Source organism: Meleagris gallopavo, chromosome 19, assembly GCF_000146605.3.
Source record: "Meleagris gallopavo isolate NT-WF06-2002-E0010 breed Aviagen turkey brand Nicholas breeding stock chromosome 19, Turkey_5.1, whole genome shotgun sequence".
NCBI classification, from domain to species: Eukaryota; Metazoa; Chordata; class Aves; order Galliformes; family Phasianidae; genus Meleagris; species Meleagris gallopavo.
The window spans coordinates 4,591,749-4,618,876 of NC_015029.2; the positions used below are offsets into that span (position 1 = coordinate 4,591,749).

The window sequence follows — 27,128 nt, forward strand, 5'->3', positions numbered from 1 at the left end:
TGTGGGAGTGAGTGTGCCTGCCTGGGAGGGGACTGCCCTGTGCTCGAGAGTCGCTGATTTAATGCTTGTATAACTAAATAAGAAACATAAACAGAAGTTCTCCAGCGAGTGCCTTGGCGGTGGCCTTCAGTCGGTTCCAGCCCAGTAGCTTAATGACTGCTCCAGCAGGCATTAAGCTTCAGCCTGTAGCCCTGGGTGTGGATGCTGCCTGCGTGCGTCCCCAGGGAGGGCTGTAGTTAGTGGGTGAAGGTTAATTGTCTTCTGCTCTCGCTGACATTTTGATTCCCGAACAATGCCGCAGTCATTAGCCTGTTTTGCATTCCCCTTTCTCTTCTCGTTTGGTTTTGCATTGTTGGTTGACTGTTTGCTTTCTCAACCAGACCTATTATTCTTTTTTTCTCTGTGTTTTCCTTGCAGGGGATCCCTGGAGTTCCTGGGAAGAGGGGCAAGATGGGTAGGCCGGTAAAGTTTTTCCTCGTCTATTATGCAGACTTTGTTGAATGAAACTGAAAACAAAACATCTGGCTTCTGGCTGGGCCCCCTGATATCTTCTGCTGGGAACTAAATGGGGAGATCAAACAAACCTTTCCATGTCTCTTTTTTCGAGCAGGAAGAAAGCCGAAGATACAAATGCTGCTCTCTTCCTTTCTTTCATGCTCTGCTCTTTTGTTCTTTGTTGCACTCTCTCCATGCTCCCCTGGATCCTACACTGCTCAGATTCTCTTCTCCAATACCTTCCCTCCAGACAGCCTCTTCCTTAAATATGCTTTTTAATTCCCCACTGTGACAGCAGCACCCGGGTCCCTATTGCTCTGCTACATTTAATTTTTGTGCTCTCACCCATCCCATCATATTTGCCTCTGTTGATTGTGGTTCTCTTCAGCCTTTGTGCTGTCCTGGTTTGCATAACGCCAGTGCATTTTGGTGTAGAGACTTTTCTGCCCTTGGTGGTGGAGCAGAATTAAAGCAATGACAGAAGAGATAAGGAGGTATTTGCTGTGCCCAGGCAAATCTGAGAGCTTGGCCAGGACGGGGAGGTGACACAGGTAGGACTGAATATGAGATGGAGCTGAAAGACGCATAGAAGGGGTTTTGTGCCGCCTGTAGTAGGTGGGAAAAGTACAGAAATAAGCAGAGGAAACAGGGAAGGCCAGATGGGAAAGTTGTCCCCATATCAGCCTTCTTCCACGCTCTCCTGCGTGCTTCCTTTGCCAAACTGCATCAAGCTGTTTGCTCCAGGAAGCAGTGCAGAGAGCAGACGTGTGCGTGCTCTGGTGTCTCTCATTGCCTTTGCACCTTGTTCTTCGTGTTGGCCTGAGTGCCTCTCGGTCTCCTGACATCATTGCACTCACAGGCTCCTTGTAAAACGTCCTCTCACCCACACACTGAAAAATCCAGCACTTTCCCCTTGTCCTCCTTGCATGCAAGTGCGTGCTTTCTAGGATCCCACACCCACTGCTTGGTGTTCCTGCAGTGAAAGCTGTGCAGACAGCTCAGCTCCGCAGTGCCACACTCATCTGGGCTGGCAGCTCTCCTCCTGCTGCGATGGGGGGAGATGGAGCAGATTTTGGAAAGGGGGACAGCAGTGGTGGAAATCTGTACCGAATCTTACAGCTTTTAATCCACAAATTGTACCAGAAACCTCTGCAATGAATAAGTGCAGCGAGCCAGGCAATGTAAGGATGACTCATTGACCAGAGTAAAACAAACAAAGCAACTGTCGTTAGGTACAGGCTCTCTGCTCGCTGTGCAGCGCACGCTGTAGGCTCAAAGCCTCCCAGCTGTTGTTTGGCTGCTGCTCGTGGTCTTCCAGGCAAGAAGAGCTTGTGTCTGGTGATCCTCTGGGATCTGCGGGGAATCTCTCACCCAGTGAGGCATTTGGGCTGGGATCTTGAGAAGTGAGCGCCTGTGTTCTGCTCAGAGGGTTTTGGCTCCATTCCTGTTTCATGATATCAGGTTTAACAGGAAACCTCGAATGGAGAGATGCTGTCAATTTGTACTTCCGAGCGTGAGCTAAGAGGTTCTGTGGCACCCAGAGGTAGTCAGGAAATCACTGGAAGATTGGAAAGGAGGAAGCAGCTGACGTGGTTCCCTTTCCAGCACTTATCTCCTGCCTTTGCTGTCTCCCAGCCGGGCTGCAGTGTGAGTGAGCCGGCTGTGATTTCTCTACTAGGTTGGCTGGCTCTGTTCTGCTTCAGTGCTGTCACTGCAATGGAAAGCTCTTGGAAGCCCTTATTAGCTACCATCCAAGGCTGGTTAAAGCTCTGGGAGTAGGGAAGGAGCTGTTATCAAATACGTTTCCCTACCAAGCTTTGCTTGGTATGAGGCAGCAGCGGATTAAGAGGAGCAGGGGGAGTTCGCATGTGACACCGTGGGCCTCCTGGAATGATGTAAGAGCGAATGATTAAAATAGACGAACTGGACATGAGTCAGATTTTGAAAGCATTCCAGGGAACTTAAGTTCTGCAGAGCTATGAAGGACATCGTGGATCTGTCGTAGAAGCAGGCAGCTCCGGCTCCCACCCGGCTCTCCTTGCAGCACTGGAGGCAGATGTGCTTCCAGCAGCTGGGCACCGGTGAGCACTGGGCAAGAAATAGCTGCAGTGTAGATTGTATTAAGCCTCAAATAGAATATAGTATATTCAGAAGGTCTCAAGTTCTGCTAGAGAGAGAAACTTACAGGAGAACTTTTAGGAAATGTATTGGAAGAGGTTTGAGCTCTCTCTGGTTTACCTTTGTTATGGATGGACGCTTGTGTCTCGTTCTTTTCTCTCATATATAGACTATCAACACTCATCCCTGCTTTTAGCTTATAATGTGATTTTTTAGCAGTATTATTTTAAAAGAGATAGAAAGGCACAAAGTTTTGTTCCATGACGTTCTTAGTAATACTTGGATTTGTTTGAAGCAAAGACATCTCTTTCTCTCCTCCTAAGGACTTGCTGCTGCTGCTGGTCCCCTGCTTGGACCTCAGTCAACCACATGAAGCCTCCTTGTGTGCTCAGGTCCATTGTGCAGGTGCTGTGCAAAGAGGATCTATGAAGTGACATGTGGGTGTTGAGTGTCAGGAATCAGCGCACAGGTGACGCCAGAACTCCCTTCTCTCTGCCTGTTGGCCACATCATGGAGGTTGTGAGAGCGAGCAGTGATCTGGCAGCCACTGACATGGCCTCAGGATTTGCTGTGAGCATCAGCACGGTGGCAAGCTGCCTAATCTGGCATCCGCTTCCCATGAGCTGACCACAGCCGAGGTCCCCTTTGCCAGCTCTCAGCTTGTAATGCAGCACAGCTTCTTGCTAGACTATTTTTCATGTCTGCTGTCTTCTTCCATCTTGACTTATGACGTTAATGTCTTAACTTCTGCCTCCAGTGAACACTCATCCTCAAAATACTCTTTTTTCTCCATCTGATGAGTTGTTAGAAGAGCATGCAGTACCCGTGCACTCCTTTCTGAAATGAGAAGACTGTTGCATCATCTGAAATAGCAAAAAGCAGGGCAGACTTTGGGAAGGTTTCGTTTTACAGCCTCCTCCAACCTTTTGATATATGGCTGAGATAACTCAGTGGTGAATGTAACTGCACACTACTTTGCCAAGTTACACAGCTACAGCTGTTGTCCATGCAAACAATGGGGGAGATCTGTCTTGCGATGTGTCTGGAAAGACTGGCATAACCCTAATCAGTGAGAAAACAAATTTGGCTCCTCTGTGCAGAGACTGAGGCTTTAAGCCTCTCCTCTCTTCTTACTCCAGTCTTTTCTCTGCTTTGGATGCAGCTAAGGTCCTTCCTTGCATTTGGAGAGAACCAAGCAAGAACATACAAACTGAGATTGGGAAACTGGTGACAGCATTTCCAAGTACCTCTTATTTAACAAATAACTACCAGACTGTACTTCATTTGAGTGGGCTCCCAAGGGTGCAGAAAGGCTGCCCGTATGGCTTTTCTTGTAAGAAAGTGACTTAGGATTACACCTTCAGAGCTCTCACCTACAGTCCACATGGGCTGCTAATGCCCCAGCCGTGTGTGTTTTGTCACTATGGTCAGTATATGTGTCCTCAGAAAATATCTGCTCTTCCATAGCTAGGCTGCTCAGGCCTGATGCACCTGAGCCACCAGAGCGCTTGGCGAGCTCTGCAGACCACAAAGATTCCTTCAAACCAGTGTCCCAGGTCAGGTTCAGCTGTTTGTTTCCAAGAACATCCATCATCATTCTGAAAGCTTGTGAAGAATTACATCAGTATCTCCTAAGCACAAGAGCATCCTTCTTCCTTTAGAGAAATGTTCATTTATAAGTCAGAGCAAAGACCAAAAGTGTTTTTCATTAGAAATAAGATAAACTAATGCAACTATCACATTCGACCCTGAAAGCATTTTGATCTTGACTTTCTTAAATAGGAGGCTGCTAGACTTGGAAATCTTGGCCGTAAATAATTAGGAGTGTTGGCAGATTCAGTGCTCTTGAGCATTAGGTAATTGAGTCTGTGTAATCTGCACTCTATCAGAGCCCGACAGAAGCGGGAAGAGAGCGTGTACGTGTGTGAAGGAGTGAGATGGGAGGTTGGGAGGGTGGAGGGCTGCAAGTTAACCTCAGTGGTGCTTGTCTGAAAGGGCTTCAGTGGACGTTGGCTCTCGTTCAGGTGGGACTGAAGGGCAGTTATGCTAAAAATGCCATGAAATTTTAATCCAAAGAGGATGTGACATGGAGATGTGAAGTAGCAAGGCCACCAGCCCCGTCCCCAGCTGTGGGTGGCACCTCCCCTCTCTGCTGGGATGCAGGCTGCCGCAGTCCCAGCTCCACACTGAGCAAAAGGCAAAGGCTGTGTAGCTGCATGGATTAAGCTGGCAAGTGGGCTGGGCATGGGGGCTTTGCCAGGATCCCTGCAGGGCCACTCAAGGAACCATTGCTGGGTGTGAGCCAGCCCTCGTGCCCGCCGGTGCAGGGCTCATGTCTGCGTTCTCCAGCAGGAACGCTCTCAGAGGTGGATGCTGCCAACATAAGCTCCATTTGTTTATTTTATTCTCCCTCTTTTTTTTTTTCTTTTTTTTCCCCCCCAGTGAATGCCTTCTCTCACCCTCAGCCCTGCTTCCCCACCATTACCTTTTTTGTTGTTGTTTGAATTGTTGGACTTGCACGCTCCATCCCTGTGGAGGCTCCTGGGCTGAGACTTACCTGGACGGAGCCAACTGGCAGATGCAGCCTTCTGCAGACAAGACAGGAGGGCTGGTTGGTTTGAGCAGTTTCACCTTCAGCCAACAGGAAAATAAAATCCTATTTTTGGAGAAGGATTCTATTGGCGTGCAGAGCTGCCAGGATTCCTCGGAGCAGCAGCTGCCAGACTGCCTCCCTTACTCCATCAGGAAAAGTGTTCTAAACTGAATCAGATGTTGTATACATACAACACACCCACCCACGGGCGCACACCTGAGAGGGCCTTGGGGAAGCAAAGGACTCAGAGCATCACCTGGCCCTGCTTCCTTAGGGACAGTGCCTTGCAGGGATGAGAGCTGGTGGCATGTGTTCAGACCTGGAGCAGCCCTTTGGCTGACAACAGCAAGCAAGGGCAGGCTGCTCTGTTTGTTTTAAGCAAAGGAAGAAGGGGGGGATAGAAGGGGATGTTATCCCCTGCTGCAAAGGAGCTGATTCCAGTGTCTGTCTCATGGTGTATGAGAGGATGCCCTTTGCAGGGAGCATGGATGAACAGGAGTTGAGGCACAGCTATGGGACCTCGAAAGCGTAGATTTATTTACTGGTTCAGCTTCAGACTTCTTGGTTTTATCTGGGATAAACCAGCTTGCATCTCTTTGTCTCAGCTCCCACTCCAGTAATGTGAGGACAAACTGCAGCCACTGCATGGGGGGGGACAGAGGGGAGCACAGAGTCATTGGGTTTTGCTTCTGCTTGTATGGCTTTTCTCCAACCCCTCTTCAAGCACCACCTTGCTTCTTTCATTGAATTTCTCCTTTAGACAATGTGAAATCCACTCAGCTGGGCTTCTCTCTTATTTTTTTACCTTCTGTATTTCCCAGCTGAGAGATGGAGCCAAAAGTTTTGTCATACCTGACTGCAGTCACTGCGGAGGAGCTGGCTCCCTGCCGGCACAACTTGTTAGGCGAGCGTTTCCCTCCAGCTCTGCTGCCCTTTGCTGTCCCTTCCCAGTCCTTGACTTTTTCCATGCATCCCCGGGAGCACTTAGGATGCGCAGCTGGATGTTTTCCACTAGGGTGTTATTCTTTGCTATCCCAATTTTTTGAGAAAACAATGGATTATGCTGTACCTAAAAAAAAAAAAAAACCAACCCTCTGCACTCAACTTTGGGAAGGTCGGGAGAGCAGGGGCTCTGTAATCCCTTCCACAAACCTCCTGCAGCAGACAGCCCACCTACCCGAGTGTTCCCAGCCAGGTTGGGCTCGGGGCTGTTGGGGCAGAGCTCAGGGGAGGGGGCACAAAGCCGCTCTCCGGCACCACGGGGATGGAACCAAGGGGATAACAAAGTCCTCTTGTACTTCCTAGGCTCCTTGTTTCGGTTGAATAGCACAGCTTTTATTCCCGAGGAACATCTCTGTCCTCAAGGCTGAGGCAGGAGGGTTGAAAAAAACAGCTTTTGCAGACATGTGAGAGCCAATGAATTTAGGACACTGTGGTCACTGGAACGGTAATTGTGGTTTAAGCTGCTACTGCTTACCCCATGGAAAGAAAGTGCTTTCTTTTCATTAGGTGCTTAACAGATTGATTGCCTCCTGCTGTGACCAGAACTGTGCTATAATAGCTTTCACAACCCGGATTGAGCCTTTGGAGACTGAAGGGATGCTGAAACATCCTCCTTTATGCCACAGTCACCAGCCTTGGTCTCATTTAATCTGCTAAAGTGCTAATCCTTGTGCTGCCAAGCTCAAAGCCTGGATGAGGATGTTCGGGGTCCATTGATTTAAAGCTGCTTTTTCCATTGTCTCCTCTTCTGGGTTTATTTTACAATGTGAGCCAAAAAATATCATGGGACCAAGCACCATCCCAGAGAACTATGGGCTCAGGATGAGAAAGGTTCTCAATTTCGTGCCAGTTTCACCACTTTCCATCTCGAGGATGGGAAGAAAACACAGCTGCGCGATGGGGACCACAGTGCACCATGAAGGGGGTTGGTTGTTGAACCTCTACTGGGTAAGGCTGGCCAAGTGGCCTCATCTGCGTGCACAGCTCTGCCTTGAAAACGGGAATCATCTGCTTGTTTAAATGTTTGGAGATCAGCTGTTGGAAAGCCTTAGAAAAGCGAGAGGTGTATTAACTCTATTAGTGCCTCAAATCTCCCGTGTCTTTGTCTTTAAGCAGTGAGGTTAGAACAGAAACTGAGACATAAAAAGAGATTAGTGGGAAGCGTGATTTTAAATAGTTTCTTATCTGGATAGGGGTTTTTTTGGTGGTTTTTTTTTTCTGTTTGTTTTTTTTTTTGGCAGAAAAGTGCAATGTTAGTATCACTGTGGAAGAGATTTAACCCACATTTCTTAAGCAAATATTTCACTAGATGATACTATGCAGCTGTAGCTATATTGATTTAATTCCACTTATAACGAGTGAAACCTTCCCACCTGGGAAGGCCTTGGCTCCATAGAGGACACCTCAGCAGCCCCAGGGTCCGATGGCATCAGTGGGTCCCTCTGTGCCCTCTGCAGAAAGAAGGATGAGGGATTGCTGAAGGCTGGCACTGCTGTCTGCAGCAGTGTGAGTACAGTATCAGTCTGTGCCTGCTCATATTTTCCTTGGCCAGCTGTATGACTGTAAACAGCAAAACCTTACAAGGCACTCTTTTTTTTTTTTTTTTGTTCTTGCCTGAGCAATGAGTTTTCCTTACATATATCTCTTCTGATCTGATTGATTCAGCATGTAGCAGAGTTATTTTTCCTCTCTTTTTTATTAAAGAAGATTTTACCCTCTTCCAGTCCTCCCCTTCTTGTTATATTTGACATCTTTGTCTCTAGGTGGCAGAAGGCTGTTGCAGTGGCTGCTTACCACAGCTCCTTGGCTTGTGCACAGGCTTAAGGGATGTAGTGCCCAGCTGGAAAGGTAGACAACTTTTCCATTTGCAGTGATGCCCGTAAAATAGAGTTATGGAATCCAAGCAAATAAGCAATAGCTTGCATCCATTCATGAGGGTGTACTGATTACCCAGGGAAGTGGTATAGAGAGGTGAAATCCTGGCTCAGAAGCCAGTAACAAAATTTTAGTTGTCTTAAACAGGTCTCCCATATTTCACCTGGGTTGTGAGCAGGTATCTTCCTACGGGGTTGTGTTGGCTGGGAGTTGTGAGCCACCAAAGGTGAATGGAGGTCTGGCTCTGACTATAGTCCTTAGTTTTCCATCCTGATGTCCACAGTCAGGATAGTGTAATAAATTAGGATGGTGACTTTTGGTAAGTGGTGACTTTTTTCATCTAGTAAATATGGTCTTTTGTGGCTGCAGAATGTGGACCATCACGAGCTCAGAACTGTTCATTCCTTTGGCAAGCTGCAAGGTCGTGGGTGCACAGGAGAGAATTCTCCATGCATCTTTGATCAGCTCCATTAAGCATTATGGGATCCAACAGGCATTAAGCCATTTATCTGTCCTGTGAGAAGGAGACACTGTTAAAACAATTGTCACCAGTGGGAAATAATTCAGGCTGATAGTCCGTTTTTGAGGAGGACAGTCATTGCAGCAAGGTTTATGAACTCTTCCAGAATATAAATGATTCAGGATCGACTTTAAAGGAGGCACTGTGTTTATCAGTAGAACATTCCTTAATATTTAGATGCAGAGTTTGGTCTTGCAAACGTGTGATTAACTCTTCATTTGTCAACTATACAACGTAACCTTCAGGGCTGCATTTTCCTTGTTGGGACGTATGGAAGGACTTGGGTGAACCAGAAGAGAAGCGCTGATTTTTCACCTTTCTCCCCTTTGCACACGTTGACTTTCTACCTGGCACTGCCGAAGCCTTGCCTGCTGTATGAAGTGTGCTGAGGGCTGACAACACTGTTAGGAACAGGCAAGGCTGATGTGAACGCATCAGACCCAGCAGCCTCAGCAATGGGTGCTTTCCACAGCACGGCCAAGCAAAAAGCCTTCCTGTTTCCTCGTTGACTTTTCCTCCCCAGGCTCCCACTGGTTAACGCACAGCTGATGGCTGAGCCTGGTAAATGATACTGCTCGTTACCCTTCATTGGCCACAGGAGAGGGGAGGGAAGCAGCTCCTGGCCTTGCAGAGCAGCTTGCTGAGTGTGCTGTGGGTGGGGTATGACCAGGGGGCTGTTGGCCTGGGCTTCCTTCTGATCTGCTGGCTACTGAAGTGCTGCACTGAATGCAAGGGGAGTAGTTTTCAAGCTGGTACCAGTAACACTAATATTTTCCTCCTCTCCTCAGGGTTTTCCTGGTGATTTTGGGGAACGAGGACCTCCAGGCATCGATGGGAACCCAGTAAGTTCATAGCTTTTCCTCTTTCCATTGTGGTAGACAGCATGCTTTGCTATGTGATGCTAGTTAGAGCTGAAAGAAGGCATTCAATGTGGTGGCAGCTGCTGATATTTTGTTGTCCCTCTTGAAAAACAAAGTTACACCCTGCTCTGCTCCCAGTTCCTCTGTTCAGCCCTGCATCCTGTAACTGCCAGCTCATCCTGTGCTGTTCAGCTCTGCCTTGTTCCATCACCCTCCCAGTGCCTCAGTCTCAATAGATGTTATGTGACTAGAAGAAAAGTCAGATAAGAAAAGGTTGGGATGTTGCTCCTGATGAGCAAGCCACGGCTGGAAGGTGTTGCCCTCATTACAGAGCCACAGGAATCATTTTGTTGGTTCCAGCATGCTCTGGATGGAGCTTTACATGAACGTAGCAGGACAGAGGAACGCGCTGTCATAGTGCTCCAAGCTCAGTACCTTTCCTCATCAGAAGTGAGCATCAGTGGTAGCGCAAGAGGTGCCAGATTGCCTGTTCTGGAGCCTGGGTGCACTGAGGAGCAGAGCTGGTGCTCTGGCTCCTGCTGCCCTGCCTGGATCTCAGCTGGCCCAGCATGGTGCTGGGAGAAATCTCCAGGCTCCCGAGTCCTTGACCTCTCTCCACTCTCTATCTCACCCCTGCTGACTTTCTAAGAATGAGATGTGTCTCCTGGGAACTGGGTCAGGATGGTCCCAAGGACCGTTTAAGCAGCTGGATGCTGATGAGATTTATTTTGCTTTGCTCTTTTAGCACTTAATACCAAATAGTTGGGTGCGTGCTGTGTTTTCCTCTGCTTTTCTGGATTGTATAAGTTCCCACATGTATTAACTATCTGAAATGATTTTCTGAATGGCTTTCTCAGTTCTTCAATTAGCAGATGAGGAGTTCTGATTCATCTTGTAAATTCATACTGTCTTGGTTATTCACACATAATCACTCATGGTGTTCAATGTGTGAGGTAACGCACTCCTTATGTGTCTTCAAGTTCCCATTCATCATGAATGCAGACACAAGTTATTTTCCCAAGCTACTCTAACCAGCAAGCCAAGCTCAGCCATGCTACATCCTTTGTGGGAACTTAGCACGACAGTTACAATTGCATTGAGCTGAAAGAACTAGATTCCCAAGGAATACTTCTGCAGGACTTTTCCCATCCTTCAATCAGCATAAGCCATGGGTCAGAGCGGAATCAGTAGTCCCAAAGCAGAAAACTTTCTAGATTGTATTGCTATTTCCAACCAGCCCACCAGGAAGAGCAGGGAGGTCAGAAAGAGTCCTTTTTTTCCAAATAACTTGTTTTGTTTTCATTTAAATTTGCAAATAGTCTTAAGTCCATTCAGAATATGGGCTCAGAGTTAGCTGAATGCCAGTTCCCAGAGCATCGGGGAGAAGCGAATGTCCTTTCCGTTAATTCATCCAGAAGGATCGCTCTTCTTTCATCTTATCAACAGCCTTTAAATATTAATGTGCCTTGGAGATCGTAGAATGAAAACAGACTGTTTGGGCTGACTTAAAGGGAGGTTCACAGGGTCACAAGCGGAGTCACAGACGCAGAAAAATGCCAGAAAGTCTGTTTGTGGAACAGACAAATATGCCGAGTTTGCTAGGTGGGGTATGCAGCTAAATGGTAGGCGGACTGTCCTGGGTCCCAAGCTGCTCCATTCTGCTGCTGCTGTTGCATGGGGATGGCAGAGCTGACAGCCTCTCACCTTCTTTCCATCACCACCAGACAGAGTAAAGACTCACAACCACAGGATGTGATTCCCCTCCTACCAGCTTGCTGAGAACTGTTGAGCCATCGCATTCCAGATCTCGGTTCCCGGAGCGCTTTAGCCACTCCAATTAGTCTCTTAATCACAAGAATTAGACGTGGACTGTTGATTCATCTTCTTGTCTCTTGTCCCGGTGCCAGACTTATGTGCTGCAAAGGAGGATGGAGCATGATTCCTCTTGCAAGTCAGGGCTCAGCATGTCCTGACTGACTGCTGGGAAGGGAGCACCTGTAAATCCCCCTTCCCCAGGCTAGGGAACAGCTCAGATACCAGCTGGTCCTGCCTGGGTTCCCAGAGGAATCCACCCCCTCCTCTTCCAAGAGGAAATCCTTTTGCATTAGGCATGAGGCCATGCATTTCCACTTTTACCCTTTCTCTTGAGGAATACCCATGTGACATAAGTCAGAAATCGAGGTGGTCCCACCTGTGCCTGTTAGGACCAAGAGCTGAGCATCCACATGCTCTTCATCCCAGCCATCTACAGAGCCTGCAGAGCTTCCTGGGGAACTGAACAGCTCCTGTGCCAACCCTGGGGATGTTTCCTCTTCTGCCAGCACCAGCCCGTGACTGAATGCTCAAAGCTGACCTTATTACAGTAGCTTTGAGGACATAGAAATCCCACCCGTGAGGAACAATTGCTCCACAGATGTCCCAAGTATGCAGGAAAGGAACTGACCATAAAAAAGCAATTTTTGGCTGGTTGAGATTATGAAACGCTTTTTGTGTGTGCTTGCCCAACAGTCCTTTATTCCACTTCCCATAAAATAAACACACGTAACCCTTTGCACAAGAAAGCTGAGCACGGTCAGTCACGTTGTGTCCCCTTCTCTTTCATTCTCTCACTAGGCAAAGCTTCCTTAAAAGGGGAGCCTTATTGTACTGAAGGGGACTCCACCAGATGTGCACTGTAAACTGAGCTGCTCTGTCAGAGTAGCCAGCGTGATCCAGAGCAGGGGAAGGGCTGTCTGAGCCAACAGGAAGTTTAGGATTTCCATTGCGCTTGTTTGGAGAGGCACTGCTGGAGATGGAGGTGTGCAAGGGCAGGGCCTTGCTCTAACAACCACTGCCAGGGTGTTGGAACTGTGGCAAGGGAGACCAGGGACTGGCTGAGCATCCCATAGGGATTGCTAAAGTACCTGGGTACTTAGTTTGCTGTGGGTCTGACACAATTTCTCTGCTGCACTCCTCCTGGAATGCCACCAGCGCTTGTTGGCACCCTGGGCACCTGCCTGTCCCTAGGAGGCTGGCACAGAAGGGTTTGTGGTGAAGCTGAGAATTCAGAGCAGCCTGTGCCCAAAATGGGGATCTCTGAGCCCAGCTGGGTGAGACAGCATTACAGGAGGCTGCTGGCTCCCCACCCTACCCTACCTGTGTGCTCTCGGTGAGGAGCAGCTCACATTACCCCACGTGCACAGCGTGCTTTCAGGGCCCGTCAGCCAGCACAAAAGCCAGCAAACTCTCTCCCCAAATTGCCCAGTTTAATTTTCTTCTGTGGTCTCCCTTTATAACAAGCTTTACACTTCTTTAACCACCCCCAACCTCTCACCTTTTCTGCTCCAGAGCAGCAGCTTGCCTCTCCATCCCATCCTCACCTTGCTGACCCCTCTCTTCCTGAGCCTTCCCCTTGCCTGGGGCAGCTCCAATCTCTCCCTTGCCTGCCCCGTGTGTGAAATACTGCTTTCATCCATCCAGGAGAGGACTGCAGCTGCAAAGAGCTGTGGAACAACAAGCAGCCCAGTGTCTGGAGAGGCCGAGCACCCGCACGATGGATGCTCTCCATCACTTTGGCTAGAGGAAGGAGTTGCATGGGGTGGGAACAGAAGGAGGAGGGAGGGATGGTGTTTTCCCTGCCCTCAAGCCCTTGAAACACTGAGCTGCCTTTCAGCCTCTGTTTGTCTACAAAGAGTCTGTAACCGTGTTGGTCTGTCTTTCCTTTTAGGGAGAATTGGGAGCCCCAGGTCCTCCTGGAGTCCTTGGACTCATTGTAAGTATAAAACAAATGGAGATCTGGCTTCTCAGGACTTTAACCCTTTCAGGGTGCATAACTGCACACAGATTTTCTCCTTCCTGTGCAGGGGATGGCTGTGTGGGGGGGAGGTGTGATGGCTGGAGGGTGGGAGGTGGAGAGGAGCAAATACTCTCTAAGCAAAAAGGAGACAGAAAATATTTACTGTTTGTGCACTTATTGCTAGATAACTCACCCTTTCAATAGCATTTACCAGGGTATTTCTTCAAAGATGCAGTATTAATTCCACACCAGAATCTGTTGTCTGTTACAAAGCAAGGCCCTTTGAGCAGCAATCTAAGGGTGCACAGTTCTTGCTCACTGGGGAGACCACAAGCAGGAACTGTCTGCTCTCTGGGTACGCAGGAATGTCATGCATGCTCCCACCATCCCAATACTAATCCAGGTAACCACAGGCACAGCCAAATTCCATCCTTTGTTCCATCTTTTCCCTGGAGGAGATAAATGTCTATAAGCAAGGGCAGCAGCTCATCGCTGGCAGCTGTGCTGGGGTTAGGGAATGCCCAGCTGAACATACTAGAGTTTAATTTTAGGGCCTACTATAGATTGTTTTAAGGTATTTCATTCCCTGCACAAGAAGTGGTAGGTCCTGTTAGCTCTACAGCTTTCAGAATTGCTCCTTTTCTGTGATCATCCATGAAAAGCTGACTTGCCATGAAGGTTAAAAACAGCCTGCTTATGCCTTTCAGTAGTTGAGTTACAGGAGCCAGCTGAGAGCAAGGTCCCAGGGGCACTCATGTGGACATAGAGCACCCAACCCAGGAATTCTAGACTCAGTGTGCAGGAAAAGCAGAGAAAATCCTAGCATCATAGAATCATTAAGCTTGGAAAAGAGCTCTAAGATCACCAAATCCAAGCATCAGCCCATCACCACCGTACCCACTGACCACGTCCCTCAAATATGGTGCTCCAGCAGTTTTGATCTAAGGGTGACCCCCTCCACCCCGCTGGGAGATGGGGCCCTTCCCCCCACATTCTTCTCCCCAAATCTCCTGCCCCAAGCTTTCTGCAGGGCATGCAGAGGCATTGGGTGTTTGCTCCATGCTGCCCTCCTTCCTCCCTGCCACAGCCCCCCAGGGAAGGGCTGTTCCCTCCGCACGCTGCAGGTGTTTGAGTTCCCCGTTTGAAAGAGGCTGGAGAGCAGAATTAAGCAAAACTAAAGCTTCTTGCTCCCCTAATTAGCTGTGCGGGCAAAGCTTTAAGTAAATGCCTTTCTACAAGAAGCCTTTATGCTGGGAGGCATGAAAAGGGCATCTGTTGGGGCCCTGACGGCTGGCCAGAGCCAGCCCTGTTTATTGACACGTGGCCATGCATATCACTGCCTCCCTTCATGGGCTGAGGGCAATCAAAGCCCATTTAAATGTCGGCCACTGAAGGCTTTCCTTTATACGTGTGCATGCAGGTACACACAGGCACTGTGAACTCCAGGGTCTTCCAGAGAAGTAGTTTCTTCTGCAGGTCCCAATATATGATTCTGTGCTGTCTTTTTGCAGCAGAATGGCCATGCTGCTAGGGCAGCCTTATCCAATACTCTAATTTTTCAAACGGTGAAAAGAAAATCAATTCAGAAATCAGGAAGAATTGAGGGATACCAAGGGACTGGATGGGAGAGGTGTTTGAACCCATTGGCTTTGAACCTAATGTCTTCGGTCATTTTCTTTCTCTCACTAGGGTGACATGGGCTCTGTTGGACCTATTGGTTATCCAGGACCAAAGGGCTTAAAGGTGAGAGAATAGCAGTGCCGTGTGAGCTCTTGTCCCTCCCTAGCAGCACTGAAGATCATTTTGTTCCTTCCTTGGGTGGTAGTGACCATCCTGAAGGAGAAGATGGGCAGCAGTAGTGCTTGTCTCCTCACCCAGGCACAGGACTGCTGGACCCAAAATCCTGCTGGTGGTCTGCAGTAGCTGTAAGTTACTGGAGGATGCCAGGGGTATTTGTCCCCATGTGCCTCCAGAACAAACTATGTGAAGAAGGTCCATAGGAGTGTGCTTAGGGAGCAGCCAGGCATGGGGCCATGGGGCTGTGCTGGGCCAGTGCTGAGGGTCTGAGCAACCAGTACCACTGGGGACATGGACCTGAGCAAGTCTTTGCTATGGCTCGATCTCACTCTGGGCTTTCTTTTGTTTCAGGGGCTGATGGGAAACCCTGGAGAACATGGACTGAAAGGTGATAAGGTGATCTGAATACTCCCTTATTGCACTGTGTTTTAATTTTGCATGTGAGATCCCCTTTCCAGCTTCTGTTTCTCATTCAGCATCATGGTAGTGCCTCCGCTCTGGCTCTCTTTGCTCCCATCCTTCCATCTTTCCTCTCTCTTGAAAGTGCAGTTTGGATTTCTCTTTCTTTTATGATATCTGTCCCATCTTCTTTTTCACATAGCCCTAGAGTAGATCAGTTGTGCTGAGCTCTTTGGAGCTTCTCTGTCCCAGTGGGAGTGCTGGTAGCTATACGATCATCTGGTGTTCTGCTGGGCTTTTATGTTTTTATATTGGTTATGTGATGGGATAGAGAGGAAGATGAAAGCCCAAGAGCACTGACAGTGAGGTTGCATTAATGCATTTGGGGAAAACATGATATGACAAAGCAGCACAGCTCGCTGGTCCCCAGGATGTGTTCAGTATCTCTACTCCTGCTCCAAGAGGTTCACCTCACCACCGCTTCCTGCCAAGAGGAAATTGCTTTATGCCAAACTGATATAAATCACGCTAGAAAGAGAGAAGAGGAGAGGGGCATTGATTGCAATGATTTAGTGCTGCTGGCACAAAAACACGCAGCTTGAGCTAAATCAGCATGAAACTGCGTGTGTAAATGTCTCATTGTCATGAGAACCATCCTCCTACAGATATTCAGCTGCAGGATTTATTTAGTCTAAAGGAGTGGGAGGTGCAGTCATCACTCTGATTGCTTAGGAGGGCAATGCACAATGACCATTAATTGTATTCTCCTCCTTCTGTGTGACGTTTTTTCTCTTATTAGATGTTTGCTTTTAGAGAATGATTTAGCAGCCCAGAACTGCACATGGAGGAAGTGGTGTCAAGCCAGTTATTTCCACTCTCCTTACGTTACAGAAGCTCCTTGCCAGGGCTCCTGTCTGCAGTTCCATTTCTCCCATGCTGCCTTTTCACTTCTGTAGAGAGGAATGAGAGAGCAAGAGAAAGTCTTCTTCTCTAGGACAAGTTTGACATTGGAGTTGGTTTCTTGGCTCAACACCAGTTCCCAGAGCCCACAATCTCTTCATCTCTCCTTGGAAGAAACAGCTGAATGCAATCAGAACTGGACAGCATTTAAGTCAGTGTTTAGCAAAATCAACTTTCATGGCCAGTGCCGTCTCCATCACTTTACACAGACCACTGTGTTTATCCCCACTATTTCTCCAGTTCTTCTTGTGATGTTACACAAACAATTTGCATCTCTCACAAGGGTTATCCTCATGACAGCCCCAAGAGCAGAACTATCCGCCACCCCCAACAGCCCTGTCTGCTGGCTCCCTGCTGGGCTGATGGGAAGCTTTCCTCTCCCTCTTTTGCTGCCTCTCCCACTGCATTTCCTTCGGACAGGACAGTCTCCCTTCTTGGCTTTCACTGACTCCCATGATTCTTTAGTGAATTGTGCCTTTAAGCCATTTTATTTTCTCTCATTCTGATTTGGCCTTTATGAGCAAAAAAACTCATCCCCTCTTAGAGCTTGTTTACACTGTGCTTTAATTGCTTACGCTGCGGTACCACTGAGAAATGCAAATGGCAGCTGCTCTCGCTGCAGTTGCTCAGTCTGTGCAAGGGAAAATCTCTGCCTTCTGGGGCTCACAGTCTAAATGCAGTTCTGTCACTGATAGATTCTGCCGCTGTTATTTTTAGGTTGCAAAAGCTTGACTGGTTTCCCTGATTGCTTACTATTATTTTTCTGCCTGTTAGATTTTGACTTCGTTATAACTCTCCATCATCATCTTCAGACAAAGCTATCTTTCGGCTGTGACCAGAAACATAAACAACCTGCCTGCATCGTGTATTTAGTCCCTCTGTCTGTCAGGCTGAAAGTCTGCCTCCTGCCATTCTTGAAACATTTCCAGACAATGACTGTTTGCAAATCTGCCTCTGCAGAGATCTTCATTCATAGCCTGGTTATGTCCCAAAAAAGCAGTTCCCTTCCCTGTTGGATGTTCAGGGTGCAAGTACCAAGTTGAATTTAGCTAACGAGTCAGAAATCACAGCCAGCTACTGCACAGCAACTCTTCTATTCCATCACGGTGCCAGGAAGTTGGTAAATGCAGTTAGACTTCAAGTATAAAAAGAAGTGCTAGAAAGGTGAGGGTCAGCCTCTTCTGCCAGGTAACAGCAGTAGGATGAGAGGTGATGGTGTCATGTTGTGCAGGGAGGTTCAGGCTGGATATTAGGATATTAGTGGTGATGCACTGGTACAACTGCCCAGGGAGTGGTGGGCACACCATCCTGGAGGTGTTCTAGTGGAGATGTGGCACTGAGGGACGTGTCAGTGGGCATGGTGGAATGGGTTGGGGTTGGACTTGGGGATCTTGGAGGTCTTTTCCAACCTGAATGATTCTGTGATTCTATGATCATCAGAGGTGGAGATCAACAAACCTCACTCCGTGCTGCCATCAGTCAGTAACCATCTGTAATTAGTAACGTGAAGCAGATGAGGGGCCTCACACCTTCCATCCACCACCATTCCTGGACTCACCCACACCTGAGGGGCAGTCAGGGGTTTCAGAGTGTCCCATGTCCTACTTGCCAAGGGATGGTCATTTTCCCATTATATTCCTGCCTGTCCTGCACACCCATGCGGTGCTGCCTGCACTGCACCCAGCACCTCAGGGTACCTGGAGCACAGCCCAGGCCACCACTCATGGATGCTCTTTCTGTGGATGTGCTGATGAAGCTTTAATTAGATGACGCAGTCCCCTGCACAGTCCATCTGCCTTGGGCACATGCCAAGCATGTGGCCTTGTGCAGATCTGTCTTTTTGTAGCTGAGGAAAACTCCCTTCACTTAAAAGCATCCAGATCGGAAGTCTTTAAAACCCAAATGCAGTGTGGGGTGGCTGGGTTGAGTGTGCAGGGTCCTGGGGCTGCCACCTCCACCCAGCTGGGACAGATGCTCCCTGCAATGCTGCATTCTTCAGGAATGCTGCTGTTGTTGCCCTTTGCCATGGAAGGGTTTCTTCATTGTCTTTTAGGCTTTATTTCCTATGTTGCCTTGGTCAGTGTTTTGCAGGGTGCCATTCTCTAACCCAAATGCATGCATCGCATGCTCAGGTATGAGGTAGAATAAGGGGCAGTGTCTCACTCCTCCTGCAGAAGTCACATCTTTGTAGTCAGGCAGGCAAGTGCAGAGCATGCTGGAGCTAGGCAGCCCATTCTGCATCCTTCATATAAGTTAATGGTGGGCTTTGCAGCTTCAGCTCTCCCACAGAATGGGTCTTTCTTATGTTTCCATTTATATATTTTCACAGAGGTAAGGAGAGGGGGCAGAGAGGGCTGCTCTTACAGGGAGAGATGAAATTGTATAACCCTGAAACAGAGTGGTCTTCAGAAACCACATGAGGTGATGAGTACAGAGGAAAGGTGGAAGAATCAGGGGAAATCCCAGCTGCTGGTTTATTGGAAGGTGTTTTATGAATCAGGACGTGTGCAGCTGGTGAAAGGCATGGCTCAGTAAGATGCCTCTTACGGGTCTGCATTGTTAGCTCCCCTCACATTGCCAAGCAGAAAGCCTTAGATAGAGAAATGCCCAAACGAGAGCAATATAGGGTTTTTGCACAGAGACCTTTGCATCTTGCAGACAGCAAACCTGCATCATGTTTGCAGTCGGTCGCTCCCCTCACAGCCCACTGTGCATTAAAAGGGGCCTCTGCATCTCTGGAGCTGCCTTTGTTTTATAGGTGAAACACAAAGCACAGGCAGTGTCCCACAGGCAGATCCTCTTTGCAGTTTCAGATTGTGCCTCCTCCCATCCCCACTAACAGAGTCCATTGGTGTCTCACACTGTCCGTGTAGAAAATTAAAGATTTGTATTTTCATCCTCAGTAGAGGTGATAAAGGCTGTGATTTCAGAGCAAAGATTTCACTTTCAAAAAAACCCTGTTTTCCTGCTGTTTTCTGGCAGAATTGGTTGCCTGCTGATTTTGGTGTGTTAAGCCATGGAGTAGGTAAAATAAGTGGAAAATTCAGAGAAGATGAGAGAAATCATGCAATGGCTGTAAAATGAGTTGGATCGTGCAGTATTCTTTTGGCCATCTCTACTGCTTCTGATACTTGCAGTTCATCCGAACAGGAGCTGTGTAAATAGCTGATTTTTTCCATTTGCACGCTTTGCCAAAAGAAAAGGAAGAGATGGAAAGTAGCTTGGATGAAGCAGAATGCCGGTTGTTTGACTCAAATTAAAATACTTCAGGACTTAAAAAAAAAAAAGATTAAAATTCACTTAACGTTTTTTAGAAGAGCGTTTCAATTTTGCTATACAGAAGACTTGTTTTGAAGATGGCTCAGTGCAATGTTCTCAGAACATTTACCAAAACATCTAATTTAGCATGAAGCCATGAAATGTTTCTGCCATTGAATCTGCACACTTCTTTAGTATTTTCCTTCTGGAAAAGTTGCATCCAACAAATCTTTCCCAATTGAAGTAGAAACCATTCACAATTTCATTATCCCCAGCAAGTTACCACAGTAGTTATAATTATTTCAACTCTTTGATAACACGTGGGTGGTATTTGCTGGGGTAGAAGCAGACTTCCTCTGTCGTCTCTCTGTAGATTTTGGCTCTGTAGCACAGTCCATATGTCTTCCATGTGAAGTACATTTAACCATACAGCTCTGTGCTCTTGCATGGCTTGTTCCCCTACTTGGGAGCCAAGTTCAGAGCATGTGCTGTGCATGGGACAGAGCTCCTCCAGCAGTTATTTTGGCTGGGTAGCGTCAGTGTACCGAGTTTTTATTGTCATTCCTCTATGACTTCCCCTGTAGAATTTTCTTTCTCTGCCCCATCCTTGACTTACCCTTCACTTGAGTGAACTCAATAAATGAGGTTGGAAGTGCCCTCCAGAGGTTATCTGATACACAGAGCGAGGCAAAGGGTTAGCACAAGATAGCCTACTGTCCCCAGAAATCCTTCCCTTAGGAACAGGGATACTTATTTCTGCCTAGGGAGTCAGAATGTGTTAGAATGTCCTGAAGAGGGGAAAGAGAGCTCAGCTAGAAGGTACTGTGCCTGGTGCTATGCTCGAAGTTAGGGGCTCCATCCCAAAGTACAGCAGCCTACAGTCCTGGAATTCTCAGCCTAGATACTGGCAGTGGGGTGGTTCTAAAGCATTACTGCAAGCTACTATTGTTTGGTTTTGGAAGAGGACTGACCTTTGGTGCCAACAGTAGGACTCCTGAGTGTTGTTTCCCTTGCTTTAGAACCTTATGAGAGAAAAGGTCAATTTCTCAAAAACTTAACTAACTCTTCTGCTCAGCTGAATCTAAACATTTCACCACCTTCACGGTTGCTGTTAGCCAGAGGAACGTGCCACTCTTCTTGCAGCTTGCATGGAAACACAAGCCTTGCACGTTCATATTTTTCTTTCCCTGCAATATCATTTTCCAGTTCAGAAGCAGTGTTGGGAAATGCCTGCAGTGCTTAGGATTATTGTTAGAGTGAATATGATCTACAGTTTGTCACCAGTTCTGAATGGAACTAGGAATGAGACTTTTGCTATACGATGTACCATCTATCATGGAGCTGGGCATTTTGGCCATTGCTGTTGTCTGTTTTAACTCTCTTTGGTGGTGTGTATCCAGGGTGATCAAGGAGGAGCAGGTCTTCCAGGAGATATTGGCTTCCAAGGAGACAAGGTAATTGTTTTCCCTTTCTTCATCAGTTTTTTTCCTTGCCTGAGTAGTTTGTGTGGCCATCAGCTTTTTTGGCTCCTCAGGCCAAAAGGTCCTCCTCTTCAGATAGCTCTCATTTGGAGTACTCTGCTACAACTCATGAATTTTGTTGTTATTCATAATTTTAAAAAGATATAATAAAAATAAGTGATAATAAAAATGATGGGAAAGGACTAGAGGTGGGAAAGTTGGTATTTTCTGATGCTTCGTTGTGTTTTCTGAAAAATCCTCTGTCTTTCTATTTCAGGGTAGCCATGGTTTGCCTGGAGTCCCTGGGGCACGAGGGAAACCAGGGCCTGTGGTAGGTAACCAAACGTCTTCTGCTCCCCAATGTCCCTTTCCAGAGGTCCAGCACCCAACTGGGCAGAGCTGTGTTCTTCTAAACAGAAAAGCCAGCAGCCAGGAGTTCACTTCTCTCTGTGTTTTTTTCTGATTTCTGCAGGGAAAAGTTGGTGACATAGGTCCAATGGGGTTTCCAGGACCACCTGGCCCTGAGGTATGTCCCACCACCTCCTCTTCCACCTTTCCTTTGCTATTTTCTTCAGCAAGCCCATGTACTCCCCTCCTTTGTTCAGATTGGGAAATTGGGCAAGCTGTCTATTTTGTGCCCTTCTCTCAATTCACCTGTCCTCCAGTCACTATTCCAAGCCTTTTTTTTGTTGTTGCTTTCAAGTCCAGTATGTAACAACTTTTTCAGCTTCCCTTCAGAAAAATCAACCCCAAAGTTTGCCTCTCTCCCAGCAAACAGCATATCACAACCTATCACCTCTCTTCATCTTTCACTTTGAACACCTTGGCAGATAGACATTCAGTACAAAGCAGAACATCCTGTCATTTTGCAGAAGGAAGGTTCAAGTAAAGGGATATTCCAGTAGACACATGAGAAGAGCCAGTGGTGCACTGGAACAGAGCCCCAGGCTGTCTTCCAGTCCCCAGTCCGTCCTCGTGGACACTGCTCTATCTAATCACCATGGTGTTCTCTTGACTCTAAAACTGCTTTCTGGGGCAGAACATTCATTTCTTGAATTTTGCCCGCACTTTCAAGTTGGATATTAGGAAACATTTCTTCTCCAAAGAGCAGTGATGCAGTGGCACAACTGCCCAGGGAGTGCTGGGGTCACCATCCCGGAGGTTCCAGTGGAGGTGTGGCACTGAGGGTCGTGTTAGTGAGTGTAGTGGGATGGGTTGGGGATCTGGGAGATCTTTCCAACCTTCATGATTCTGTGATTCTTGTCAGCCCAGGGCTCTCCACTCCTCTTCCAGGGTATGAATGGAAAACGTGTGGCTGTGGAGAGGCGAGGACCAAAATAGGTTCATGGCCCATCCTGCATCTCATGTTTTCCTGCTTTCTCCTTCCTCTATTTGTCATGGATATCCTGAAGGCGTTTTTCAGCAAAATCCCATTTCAAGCAGAAAGCCTCTACTGCCCTAACCAAAAATAATTGTTGCAGTGATACCTTACCCTCGGGATCAGCTTCTCCCAGCATATCGCATTCTTTCTCTCACATAAGCAACCAAATCACATCCACGTAATGCTGGAGAGCCTCTTCCAGCACCGACTGGCTGCTCTGTTTTCCCTTCATCAGTGCTCTGGTATTTTGCTGGATGTGGAAGGGCTCTCGGTCAAGTGCTGCCACTTAGCAATCCTCGCTCCGATGCTATTGGAAATAACCACAGATTCCTTTGTGTCCTGGGCAAAGGGCAGGAGCCACCCAGCTAATGAGCGTGTCAGCACCTTTCCTAATTCCCCGCCTGCCGCCCTTTGTCGCCGAGGCGCGCAGTTCCTTTCTGGGAGCAGTGAGATTATGTGCTGAGTCGTAAAGATTAATTAAAACCCAAATTGCTGTTTTTAGCCGCACGATGACAGGAAGGCCTCGTAGCAATAAATCTGCTGAGGATGGACCGAGAGGGAGCGGCGGGGAGGGCCGCAGTGCCGATAGCTGCTCCATTGTGTTCCGGCCTTCCCTGGGGATGGCCCACACACGGACCCGATGTCTGAGCGCTCAGCCTTTCCTTCAGGCTCTCACAAAAGCTGCTGGTTGCAGCCGTCCTCAATGTGTGACCCAATGGTTTCTCGTTTTCTTCAGGGCTTCCCAGGGGACATCGGCCCACCGGGAGAAAACGGCCCCGAAGGCCCAAAGGTGAGCAGAGCTCTGTGTGGGGTGGGAGGGAGCCAGGAAAAACACAGGGGTGGGAGGGGAGGGCAGAGAGCCCTGCAGGTCCCCCCGGCTTGCTCTCGCCAGCGTTTCAGCTTGGGCTGTTTGACTTGAGGTCCCTCCAAGAGTGGAGTTTTCTTTTTTTTAGAGATTTTTTTTTTTCTTCCTGAAACAAAATTGACATTGGATGATGTCCTGTGGCTGTGAAAGAGAATTTCTCCTTCTAATGGCCTTTCTGGCCTTAAGTTACTGTTTTTCTGAGTATCTTTTCCTTTGGCTTTTCTCAGGGGAAGCCGGGAGCGCGGGGTTTACCTGGGCCAAGAGGGCTGCCTGGACAAGAGGTGAGCATCCTCAGACCAAAAGCATGTGGGATTCAGAGAATAATGTTGCGTTTTTGAAGATTAATGCACTCTGCAGTGGTGCCTGTGATCCGAAATCCTCTATTCCTTCTGAATCTGGAAGTAAATGCTTATATTCACCAGTCACAACCACACAGAGGAGCTTCCAATGGCTGCAGCCCTTTGCTTCCAGTCCCTGCTGACATCTGTTGACCTGAATCACTCCGTTGGCTTTTCTTCATCAGTCTGTTCCCCCACACCCACACTCACTTCAAACGGATGTTAATGCCCCTTTCCCTGCACACCCCTTTGCACGGGCATGCCCTGACCTGGCTTTTGCTTTCTGCTCCTTTTAAGTATGTTTTCTTTCAACTATGAGACCTGCAGGCTCCGCTCTCTTGACGGAGCAATATGATTTGTAAAAAGAGCACATCAGCTGAAACTGCTGTTCTGCAAAGATTTGTTTGCCACAGCACCTCTGAGCCTGCAGCTTTCACCTCTCATTGCTTGGGAAAACCTGAAACTTCCTGCCAGTCATTAAAACAGGACAATTGCCACTGATTTAATTGTCCTGGATCTGCACATACTATATAGCAGCTTCCATGGCTGTATTGTGGGGGCTTCAGCATGGTTTCTTCTCAGACCAGTGTTTGGAGTCATGAAACATTTTGCGAAACATACTCTGTGCACACATGGGCAGGAGCTCGGTGTAATAGCACTAATCATCCTCGCTTTTTCTGGGAACTCTTTTGCTTGCCTTCTAAATGCAATTAATGCAAATTAGCTCATTTATTTGCACTGAAATAGGAAGAAAAAAAAATTCTAGGCAATTTGCAAAGGGAATCAAAGCTTTGCATTCCAGGTTCAGGCAGGCATGACCAAGCTGCCTTCAATTTACTCCAGTTAGCAAGCATAAAAGTAAGACTGAAGACATGGACATGGACTTCAACGTGAGCTGAGCTGAAGGGTTGTGAACGTGCACCAGAGCACACCACAGTGCTGCTGTTAGCCCAGGCCGAGGCTGTGAGTTGCACCTTTAGAAGTGTGCCACAGTGTGGGTGTATGTCTGAGCCTGCTGAGCTGGGTGCCCGACTTCCAGTCCCAACCTCAGCCCGCCAGCTCGTGCCACTTCATTATCATGGCTTGACCACCAAAATGAGAGCAGCGAGAACTGCGGCTGCCAAGGGCGCTTTTAATTTCTCTCTTGGCAGTTGGTTTTGAACACTTGAGATAATTTTTGTGAAGCTTAATTGAAGGTCTCCTAGAAGCTGTAGATCTGATTCTATCACAGTTGGTGTAGAGCCAAGAGAGAAAGCTGAGTCCAATTGCTGTGTGAGATTTTGAGATAGCTCCATCCTGCAGCATGTGTAGTCCCATTTGAAGGCAAAAGGGAAACCTCCACACTGTTGCCAAGTGGTTCTGTGGGAAATTTTGCAACACTCTTCTTGTGGAAAATAAAAGAAAAAGAGTAGATGGCTCTGCAGCATCCATACCACTGCCAAATCAGATGAAGTAGAGTAGTTCTGTGAGCATATCCAGTATATCCCATGGGCTAAATCCAGCCATGAGAAGCTCGCACTACTGATGTTGACTTCGGTCAAATTTTGGGTGGTCTTTGCCAGGAGGACTTGACTTCAGATTTTATTTCTGAGATGAGGAAAGATGAGCTTCAGAGATGCTGAGCTGCCTGCACGAGGGTTCAGAGGGACTCTGTTGTTAAAATGTGACAGCTGAGCACACAGCCTGTGTTTAACCATTGTTCATCCCGCAGACCTTTCATTCTTACTGCGTGATGAGTCCAGTCTTTGTCACTACTTTGCTCATTATTTTAATTTCTTTTCACCTCAGGGAGATGAAGGACCCTTAGGACCGTCAGGAGTCCCTGGTTCAGAGGTAGGTTTTAGTGGATTACTGAATTAATATTAATTCCATTCACCTTGCAATGAAATTGTAGTTAAAACAACGTAAAGTTTCAGACCTTATGGTTTGGGAAGTTTTCTGCCCTTCTAGAAAATAATGTATTGTCCATAGCTTGGTCCACTTTCTTGATCCAGGGTGGCTGAAGATCAAGGAATAGTCTTTCACAAGGTGTTGAGCGTGACTCTGATTTTATAACTTGTTTAAGGTCTCAGACCTTGAAAAACCCTCTACTGTTCATTCTCTAGATAAAGCACTTTAACTGGGATCCATTTCTCTAAGCAGCCTTAATTGGTTCTTTGATTTATAGTATTTTTCAATGAGAGTAAAAGGAAAAGGAAGGAAAAAGACAAGATATTGAAGCAGAGTCCTTTTTGTCGTCTACATCACAAAGAACACAGTGATATACTGCAGAACCACAGTTAGGAGGAGCAGCAAGAATATTATCATACCTCTGAGCCTGCCAGCTCAGGGTTTTATAGTGGTTGTGTTCATAGTTGTCACTGCGTGATAGTGAAATATCTTGTAAATTGGAAGCTGTGCTGAGAGCTTCTAGGAGGATCAGGAAATAAATATTTTATCTTGTATTTCCCCTGCCTTTCTAGTAGACGCTTCTGTTCCTTTCTTGGAGCAACACAACAAATACAGTTACAACAGTGCCTGGAAGAACATGAGTGTTGTCCTAGCTAGAGGGAAGGATCGATGTGAAGGGTCTTATGAAGGCCCTTGGCTTGGTTGATTATAGTCCATGCGTAATGTTTCTGATGTGATGTTTAAGCAATGGAATTGAGCCATGGGAGCATTTCTTGTAAGCTGCACATTGTCGTATGGGTTTATAAGCACACTGCTGTAACCCAGGGAAGCTACAGGAGTATTATTATTTTGCTTTTTATATTTATTATTATTATGTGTATTTCAGGGTCGACCTGGCCGGAAGGGATTTCCAGGAAGACCTGGTCCCGACGGTCCCAAGGTGAGCAGCATGTTTGTTCATGATCAGAGAAGCAGTGAGTGGAAGAAAGAACAGATAGAGGGATGCCTCTGTTCTCAACCTCACCATTCTCCAGGCCTAGAGTATTCAGTTCAGAGAGGACAAAGGAAACTCAGGTTTTTCTTTTTCACTGAATTTTGGGATCTCAGTTCTCACTTGAGATTTTCAGCAAAAAGTATGATGGTGCATTTTTTAAGCCATGTGCTTTATTATAAATAAGAGTGTTCCTCTTTTGATATTAACATCTTCCCCCCATCACTTCATCTTATTTTCCATTGTTTCTCCACGTTTTTGTTCTAAAACAATGCACATCATTCCTATCTCTGCTGCCTAATTAGCAGCAGGAGGTACCCCAGAGCAGCCCGCTCCACAAACCCGCACTCGAAAGGAAAGAGAAAACCCAACAAAAACAACCTCTTCAAACAGTAAATACCAAAAATGTGGTCTGGCAGCACATCTGGAGTATCTGCCTACTGAGAAAATACAGCTGCCATCACCCGGAGACAATAGTGCTTAGTGGTGAGTGGCCTCTGGATGGCCCATCCAGGGCACGGTGCTGGCTTTCAGCACTGTCCCTATATCCT

The 27,128-nt window shown here is 47.4% G+C and overlaps 1 protein-coding gene across 3 annotated transcripts in view; it reads left to right on the top strand.

The window, feature by feature from the left end:
* COL27A1 (collagen type XXVII alpha 1 chain) overlaps positions 1-27,128 on the top strand; it is a 129,469-nt gene that overhangs the window by 43,266 nt on the left and 59,075 nt on the right. For all 3 annotated transcript variants that reach the window (XM_031556174.1, XM_031556176.1, XM_010720821.3), the window contains 12 exons: positions 418-462; positions 9,392-9,445; positions 13,170-13,214; positions 14,928-14,981; positions 15,387-15,431; positions 21,053-21,106; positions 21,390-21,443; positions 21,585-21,638; positions 23,230-23,283; positions 23,586-23,639; positions 25,485-25,529; positions 26,473-26,526. In XM_031556174.1, coding sequence (XP_031412034.1) covers positions 418-462; positions 9,392-9,445; positions 13,170-13,214; positions 14,928-14,981; positions 15,387-15,431; positions 21,053-21,106; positions 21,390-21,443; positions 21,585-21,638; positions 23,230-23,283; positions 23,586-23,639; positions 25,485-25,529; positions 26,473-26,526 — 612 coding nt within the window. The remainder of the gene's footprint in view (positions 1-417; positions 463-9,391; positions 9,446-13,169; positions 13,215-14,927; positions 14,982-15,386; positions 15,432-21,052; positions 21,107-21,389; positions 21,444-21,584; positions 21,639-23,229; positions 23,284-23,585; positions 23,640-25,484; positions 25,530-26,472; positions 26,527-27,128) is intronic.